Source organism: Triticum urartu, chromosome 4 (assembly GCF_003073215.2).
Source record: "Triticum urartu cultivar G1812 chromosome 4, Tu2.1, whole genome shotgun sequence".
In the NCBI taxonomy this organism is placed as follows: Eukaryota; Viridiplantae; Streptophyta; class Magnoliopsida; order Poales; family Poaceae; genus Triticum; species Triticum urartu.
This window is the reverse complement of record NC_053025.1, coordinates 604854801-604863923: the sequence shown is the minus strand read 5'-3', so window position 1 is coordinate 604863923 and position 9123 is coordinate 604854801. Positions and strand designations below refer to the sequence as shown.

The 9123-nt window shown below is 41.3% G+C and overlaps 1 protein-coding gene across 1 annotated transcript; it reads right to left on the bottom strand.

The window, feature by feature from the left end:
* Nucleotides 1-3356: 3356 nt before the first annotated feature.
* On the bottom strand, nucleotides 3357-6924 carry LOC125553114. The gene is made up of 2 exons (XM_048716891.1): nucleotides 5693-6924; nucleotides 3357-5543 (listed from the first exon to the last, which is right to left on the bottom strand). Exons 1-2 carry the CDS (start codon nucleotides 6852-6854, stop codon nucleotides 5503-5505), a joined length of 1203 nt encoding a protein of 400 aa, XP_048572848.1. The 5' UTR covers nucleotides 6855-6924; the 3' UTR covers nucleotides 3357-5502.
* Nucleotides 6925-9123: the final 2199 nt, after the last annotated feature.

The window sequence follows — 9123 nt, the reverse complement described above, 5'->3', positions numbered from 1 at the left end:
GCGGCGCGAGTTAGACAGGAGGACAATCTTGTCATGATAGCGGGATAAGGAGCTTGTCTTCAAGGCTATGCGAGATTGAGGTGTCTAGAGGAGCAACCGACAGCAGGATTTGATAACTAACAAGTGTAGAGGATCAATTGTAGACCTTCTCAATAATTAAGAGTGTCAAAATCAATGACGAGCAAAAGGAATTAGTCGATGTAAATTAATAAGGGATCCCTTTAAATGTGCAAAGATCTTTTGGCTGTTTGTTCAAACGAGAGATCAAGTGCAGCAAAATCAAGAGAGTGCAAGAAGTACTCAATCCTTAATTATGCTAAGGACAAGCCAATAGAATTTCTTATATATATATATCAAATCGTTCTCGAGGACAACAAGTATTTCACCAAGTTGTTTTCATGTAGTTCAAAGGACTTTCTTCATTGCCCTGATAATTGTTGTATGGCGAAGTTTCTGCTTGTGTATTGCTCGTACTTGAACTAAATACATATTTATTATAATACGCTCTATGGAAGCATCTATAAATACTACAAGGATTATTAAGATAACATCTAACCAAAGCGTTAAAAATCTAGGGTCCCTATTGCAACAGTTCATAAACTAAGTGATCAGTAATATATGTCTCTCCAACCTCCCATCATAAACAAACTAATCACACAATGCTTTCCTATAGACCCTTATATATGAAATGAATGTGGTTGACGATCGCACATCACCACTAGAGTATCACACCACGACATAATATCAAGACATTAAACTTTGTGCAGTTTCACATGGTTGCTAACAACTGGGCTTCTCCCATGTCCTAAAGACGTAAAGACTACTCACAAGACATCATATTTATCATGATCATTGGACTAATCATATGGATAAAAATTTGAACACACAAATCGTTTTACAAAAAAAATCACTAAGCATCAACTATAGAGAAGTAATTAACAAATAAAAGTGATCTCAACAACAAATCTGGCATGATAGTTCATAGATTCAAACGAGGTGGTGATGGAGATGGTGTTGAAGATGGAGTTGGTAATGATGATCTCCACGATGATCTGAGTGTTGATGATGTCAATGCCTTTCACTTTGCCCCACTCGGAGGGGAAAGATCCCAACAATTTAGCCCTTCACGAGAGAAAAACTCTATCTCTGTTTCCACCTCGAAGATGGCGACAAAAATCTCATCAACTAATTCTAGAGATTTTAGGGTAAACCGGGACTAGGTGTGTCAAGGAGCGCCAGAGCATGCCATGTGGGCCCTACAAGCCATTGGCTCACGACCTAGGGCAGGCCGTGACCATGAGGTGGGGCCACATGGGCCCCATGGACCCCCATGGCCCATCTCTACTGCTCTAACTCTCTTCCCATAAAATTTTGGCAATATGATGTTTGGTGATTTTTCTGAGCTCCAGAAAAACATTTTCTCCACTAGACTTCATTTTCGTGTTTTCTACACCTTTCTGACAAATTTCCCTCCTCCATTGCACATGCAAATTAAGAGGAAAAGGGTATAAGAATGATGTTATAATGTGCAAAATATCATTAATAATGAGCAATTTATAACTAGAAATAGTGATGCAAAATGAACGTATCGAGGTCACGTGTAAGGTTTCAGCTACAAGGGAAATGGCCAGGTGATGTGCTTCGTTTTCTTTGTGCTTTTCCACCTTGGAATAAACCAATATATTTGGTGGTGGCATATTTTGGAAATTTTATGAAACTCGTGAATCGTAATTACTATGGGGGTCCCCTGATCCTAAAATTTGGGTCCATGGAGTCTGGATCCACTCCCTCCGTGGATTTAACGGAGCTAATAGTTTCATTATTCTTGAACACACCTTATATCATTAGTATATAACCAAATTTCCTTAGTAGCCAACAATTTTCCAAAATTGCCTCTAGTCAATCATATCCTTTAAGGAGTGTTTTCATGCAATCCCTAACATTCAAGGCATTGCCATTTTTACAAACGTTGCACATATCTTGAAATCCGAGGCGGTATTTTGCAATTTCTGGTTCCAAGGGTTCTCTAGAGCAAACCATCTCCAAACACTGACAACCTACTAAGGCCTAGTAGTCAGTGTTATATACCAGGTGGCGAAGCCCTACTTTATTCTCTATGTCATCCTCCATCACTCATCAAAGCTTTCTTATGATACAAAACATGATTGATAATAACAATTTCTTTCAAAAAGAAAATAAATAAATAATAGAAATAGAAAAAAAGAATTTAAATGCACAGTGCTCTAGAAAAACAATGGACTTTTCTAAAATATGATAGATTATTTTCTATATTTTTTTCAAAAATCTCATAACACATATTTATGGTGTAGGTTATCCAACATCTTATATTTTTCTTAAATAATTTGATCTAAAAAAATCATATTGTTTAAAAAACATGATTTAATATGCCAAATAAATCGATGATAAATATGTGGTTTGCTTCAATATCTTGATTTATGCCAAATAAACCGAATTTTTCAAAATGGGTCTAGAACCTATTTTATTCTTCCGATTGTCCACTCTATGTCATCGAAAAATCACTTTTAGTGCAATAGATGATTAATTCTAAATATGGGTTTGACACATGAGCGATGACCCGACAAATATAAGATTAAGGGATCAAATTTTTTTTTTGCGGGAAGGGATCAAACTTTGACTCATGTAGTAAATTTCAAACTTGCATTACTTGATGTTGTTATAAGCTATTTTCTCCATGCATGCAGCAAAAACGACACTATAAAACCTAACCTTGAAGTTACATCACATATATCAGGTAGGTATATTACCTTGGTAATGTATATGTACCATATTTTGAAAAATTCTGCGCATATGGAAAACATGTTATGAAACTTAACCTTAAGGCAATGGATAACACATCAACGTGATAACATCGTCCAAGTGTGCCATTTTAGCTCATGTGTTTCTTGGATCCCAGTATTTTTGAAATATGAAATTTATATTTGGAAGTTTCCAATAATTCTAAATTAATTTTCCATCTATACATTACAATGATTATTGTTAAATAATACACTAATTTATAGATTACACAACACATCTAAATTTGTAGACCCATAGCAGCAAATAGAAGATATATTTTCAATCCACCGTATTCATCTATCTTTAGCCCAGTAACAGAAAAATAGTAGAATAATTTATAATCCACATATGTATCTTGTGTAACCCACAGACTGACAGAAACATTAATGAAAATGTACACATACATAGTTTAAATCCATATGTACATATATACAAAACAATTCAAAAAAATTCATTTGAAAAATTGAGTTTTTGAAATATCAGGTCTGGTGGAGTCCAGAATCTATTGTTCCTTTCCAAGTACCCCATGATACTCAATATCATAGACATTGTTCAAATCACAAAAAACGACAATCATCACCATGCCCTGAAATTTTGTTTTGTGTACAACCAATCTACTACCGCATCTCTGCTGTTAAGGATTTACTAATTGAGAGAATTCGACCAACCAACTTTAATATTGTCCAGATAAAGCAAATGACATATATTCTAGCACAGGAACTGCATTCGTTGTTGTCTCAAAATTGTTGAATCAAGTTTTGCTGCATTTGGTCTGTCACCTCTTTGTCTCAACTGCTGTCACACAAGCCTCTCGTGATGCCTGATCGTCGGTGCAAACCTTGGCGCAGGCATCCAACACCAGAGGGATATATTTTCATTGCTTTCTCCAGTTCCTGGTGCACGAGGATATATGGCACACAATGGTTCAACGGACAAGATATCACCTGATGGCATGTCCACGTGTCACAAATCAAAACCACCAGTTGCAATTGGTAAAATTGATTTTTGCACAATTATGGGGATCTCATATTGAAGAGCTGTGACGGGTTCTCCAAAAGTGTATCACTGTCAGAGGCCAGAGACATTCTCCCAGTCTTCCTATTCTTGTTTCACTGCTGCATGTGCTATATCCTAAAATGAACAAATGCTGTAAGAACAGATTTTTGTTTTAACACAAACTGTAAGAACAGATGGTAAAGGTCACAACTGGTAGGAGGGGAAGTACGGATGAATTTGTTCTACGAAACTGATAAAATGAGCAAAAGTGAATACCTTCTCCATTTCTGTAAGATCATCAACCGAAACAAACTTCTCCGATATTAAACATCTGGCGTCTCCAACAGCAGTGAACATAACAGCACTTTTGCTTAGGCTGCCCAGATAGAAAATATGCACCTTGTCTTTGGGAATACATTTTTTTTAGCATGCTTGACAGTAACCTCCCTCATCTTAGTTGACATGTCAGTGCCCAGTATATGCACAATTTTAACATTAGAGTTGGTTGCAAAATCCACACATTTTGCCAAACCACCACTTTCATCTACAACAACATGCCACACCTCGTTTACATTCAAATGAGGAACTCCTACATATATATGCAGTTTAATGGCTTCAGTTATTTTTTCTAATTTACAGGATTTACAAAATAATGCTGTCAGACACGTTTACTAAAAAATATAGCAATGATCATTGTGCCCTTGCAATCTCTGACCAAACATTAATTTATTCCAAATTCAAACACATTTTACATCTATGAACAAAGTGCTCAGCCTGAGCAACAATGGCCATTGCACAGCCCTGTGAGCTGAAGTGAACTAATACAATAAGCAGAGGGGGATAATAGACAGTTTCAAAGAGTCTAGAAAAATTATGCACCACACCATTCATATTTCTAGAGATGCGGTATATCATCAATCATAGATCATTATAAGCATGGAAGAAATCTGCATCTGGTCGAATTTTGCAGTGCCTTGGATTGGAACAGAGGTTACCTGAAGCCGCAGCCGCAGCTGCAGCTAATGTTTGATTATCTGTTCGGAGCTGATCTGCTGAATCTGGATTAGTTTTGCAAACACAGTTGGACAGAGAACACATTTTGCTTCTGCATTAAGAGGAGGGCTGACAGCAGCACAACTTGCCACGATCATGATGCTGGTCCTATGATCATCCTGCTCTCAGCAAATGTAGATTCCAATGCCTGTAGCAGGTTGCAGAGAGGGTTTTTTACAGGAGGCATCTGCAAAAAACTTAAAGCCTGCAATGTCCAAGTCAGTTTTGCATGCAGAAACCATGATCGTATCATCTCTTGAGACAAAACCACTAGCTATGGACATGCTCCCATCATCTGCTCATCAATGGTACATCCTCTGACATGAATTTAAAGAGAATGGATCTAATCTGGGCCGGGGGAGCAAACTGGTATGACCAAGCTACTGTCCGTGGAAACAACAGAGCATGAAATTAGAGGTTCATTACAATATAATCAGTTCACCCTCTTACATGTGCAACCAACACAAGGAATTATCAAGCTTAGTGGCAAAGGCTAACAACAGTTTGAAAAAACAAGCACCACTGCATCAAACCAGCTACTAGATAGCAATATAATTCAACAAAGACCCTGGTCACCTCCAAGTTGGTCGTCTTTCCTGTTGATAAGAGCGGCCTCCTACACTTGAGCATACTCAATCATACATCATCAATGTGCCGCATCACAGTGCTCGCCCTTTCTGCAAACGTAGACTTTTTAGTGTGATTCCAAATATTACTTTCGATCTGATTAAACATTAAATATTTTTTGTCTGTTCCAGTAACCGAAATATTATTACTTATAGAAGAGTTGTTCCCAAACCACAAAAGAAAAGATATATAGATATACCTTGTGGATTATAGAAACTCATGTACGGAATCAAAGCTCTCGTGTTTGTAATCAAACGACGAAACTTTTCTCCCTTGCATAGGCTCTTCCACCGTAGTGTCTTGAGATTAATCTCATAGATACCAAGATCCATGGTCACGAAAATGGTATCACTGCCCTCCACAGATCCAACCAGTTCAGGTATTTCCTTCCACCGTAGTGACTTGGGATTTTGAATGGGGAGAAGTTTCTCGAGATCAATGATTGTAAGCTGAGTCCATGACGCAACTCCATCAGAACCCATTTGCCTTGACCAGCGGTAGAGGGTAAACCCGCCCACTTGTGCAACCCCCAAGCTGCCATCCTCCATCGCCAGAAGGATAAGGTCAGCATCAATTAAGTCCAGCGGTGCATCAATCAATGATAAACAACAAGAGCTCAAGTCGAAGTCGTATTTGAGAATTTGTATGAGATAATCATCCGAACTAAGCATGAAGTGAAGTGCGTCTTGAGCGAGGACAGGGGGGCTTGGATACAACCATGGACGGCCCTCAAGATGAATGTCAGAGCCCGCCTCGCTCCACTGATGAACATCAGGGCACAGCTTGCTCCACTCAGCCGGCTCCGACACGCACCCGCCGGCAGATGCAATAAAATCATCCTCGCCCTCACCCTCGTGCAGGTAGACAAAGACCACCCCGAAGGGGCTCTGATGACACGCGCGGTGGTCGCAGCCGCAGAGCATCGCGGCGCCATGGCTGGCGGCCCTGATGTATTCATCCGGCGCTTCCAGCTTCATCCGGTTGTCTGTCATGGGGTCCCAAACGACGAACCCCGTGCCCCCCGCAAGGACAACTCGGCCATGGCGGCAGTCCAACGGACGGTAGTTCAAGCCCCACCAGCCGTCGTCGGGGATGTCCAAGCCGAATTTCGTGGTGGAGACGAAGTCTGGCACGCCTTGGCCGGAGTACGGGGGCCAGGAACGAAGGAAGCCCAGCATGGGGGGAGCTCCATGGAACTCGCGGTAGCGACCGCGGAATCGGTCGCCGGAGAGGAGGCCGAGCCAGAGCTTGCTGGCGAGGGAGGCGCGCACGAGGCAGCCGGGCTCGTCCGGCGGTAGGCGGAGGAAGATCTCCTCGAGGAGGTCGTCCGGCAGCGCCTGTGCCGGCGGCGGCGGCAGCATGGTGGGTGGCGGCGGCGAGGGTTTGGGGTGGGGAAAGAAGGGGATAGTGGAGTGGGCAGTCGGTATGGGTGGTGACCTCACCACTGAAACTGATATACCTCACGGGCCGCAGTGCGCTCGTTTTCTTTCAGATTTCGGCCCGCGACTGGAAGCCCATTGCCAAAGCATGAGAGAGAGCACCTGTAGTGTGGGTATGGGTGTTGTCACAGATTTTTTTTTTAAAAAAAAATCTTTTCACATTTTTTTCATCCAGTGATAATGTTTTTTTTGTGGGTGATCCAATGATAATGTTGTGCAGATATTAGACGGCCACACCTTCATAGAAAATGGGGAGACAATAAGAAGAAGAAAAACAGGGTTGAATAAATATTCCAAACATCTTAATGATTTTCTGTCATTGTAAAATACTAAAATATATATATTCTAGAAATCTATGTATTTTTTACAGTATTTTAAAAAAAGCCAATAATGTTAAGTACTTTTTTAACATTCATGTGATGTGTTTTCCTAGTTTTTATTTTTTTTAATGTTGTGATTTAAATATTTAGTCTCATCTAAACTTAATTTAAAATTTCTTCTTTGTAATAAATATATGAAATTTTTGAATTAGTTTCCCTATGTTTTCGTCAAGTGAGCAGCTTTCCAAAAGAATATTCAAATTTATGTTCCCCTTCCGATTTTTGTTGCCTTTCATCATTAAAAATGCATTTAGCGTGATGTCACATGGGTTTGACACTTGAGTGCAGTTGATTTTTCCCATTTCGAAGAAACAATTCCAAACAGTGAAGTGCAATCACACACACCTTGCGAGCATATAGGTATCATATTGAAGCATCCAGGATGGTAGAGTCAGCTATTGACTCTTCAATCTCTCGATGTTAGAGTCAAGAATAAATTAAATCATTAAATATATTATGTTTGTGACACTCTGGCTGAACGAACCAGTTGCCCCGCGTTTCAGCTCAGAGATTAATGTCTTATGAAACATGGTACAACTTGATACAGAATAAACCATAATTTATTGCAGTACTACGGGTACAAAAGTCTTATGTTACAATACTCTTGCGAGGCAAAGTGACACTACTCATGCGGCTTCTCTTGTGTCGAATCGACAAATTTGGGTAGAATACTTCCTTCGAAGGGGACGTGGAGTTTCTACACTCAGGAGCAAATGCTCCTGGTGTGAACAGTAAAATCAAATAAATTCAAAAATAATTCAAAAAATTCTGAAATTTTTTTATGCCATACTTTCACAAATGTTTGTTGTGCATACAAAATTTCATCGCAAAATTACATTGATGGAAGGCATGGTAAAAAAACAAAATCGATGCTCTGAAAATGTTACTTACAAAAGCATTTTGGAGCTCTGATTTTGTTTTTTTTTTGGCACGCCTTCCACCAATGTGATTTCGCAATGAAATTTTGCGTGCATATCAAACATTTGTGAAAGTATGTCATAAAAAAATTTCAGAATTTTTTGAACATTTTTTCTAGTTTTTTAATTTTACTATTCATACCAGGAGCATTTGCTCCTGGGTGTAGAAAGGTACTTCCGCTTCGAAGGCTGATACCATCCCCTGTTTCCACTTATGTACCGCTTTGGAGGTGGGTTGAGCCACTGACAATGGGGCCAAACTGCCAGTTTTAGAGAGAGAGAGAGAGGGAGGGCGGTGAGGGAGAGTCAGCGGGGGTGACGGCTCACCAACGGTCGGTCTTCGGCGAGGAGGACGCGTCGGTGTTGGGGAAGGGTCAGGCTAGAATGGTGAGCCGATGGCGGTCACGCCCGTACCCGTAGCTCCCCGGGAGATGCTCGAACGACGTCGCTCTCTTCTTCTCCGGCGGTAGTGCACTTTGGTGCTCATCGGAATTGGGTTGTCTAGCGCGGAATCGGTGGTTTGGCTGTGCTATCGCCGTCAGGGTGAAGACGTGGGGCGAGGGGTGGGCGTGGCTGGGTCTAGGGTGGCTTATGGGAGGCCTGGCGGCAATAGGGATCGGGCGGCGAAGCTACTACCCGGACGGCGACAGGAGGCCCTCCTAGCCTTGCTCCGGTGCTCAATTGGGAGAGGGTGGGTGAGGTATGCACAAAAGGAGGGGTGGGCGTGGCCTTTTATACCCATGGCCGAGGCCAGGGCTTGCCGTCCCGCCATGGCCTAGTTCGAGGAAGCTGACGCCGTGTTGGCCTTGCGCAGCTATGGTTGGGTGTCCGTGGCGGGTCCAGCGAGCTAACCGGAAGGCCCTGGCTTGCGACGAAGGAAAACGATGATGGAGT

Excerpts from the sequence above, each read along its gene's own strand:
- LOC125553114 (XM_048716891.1), bottom strand. The coding sequence starts at position 6,854 with ATGCTGCCGCCGCCGCCGGCACAGGCGCTGCCGGACGACCTCCTCGAG. Across the intron at positions 5,544-5,692 it reads GAGTTTCTATAATCCACAAG|AAAGGGCGAGCACTGTGATG; the intron begins GTATATCTATAT and ends CTACGTTTGCAG.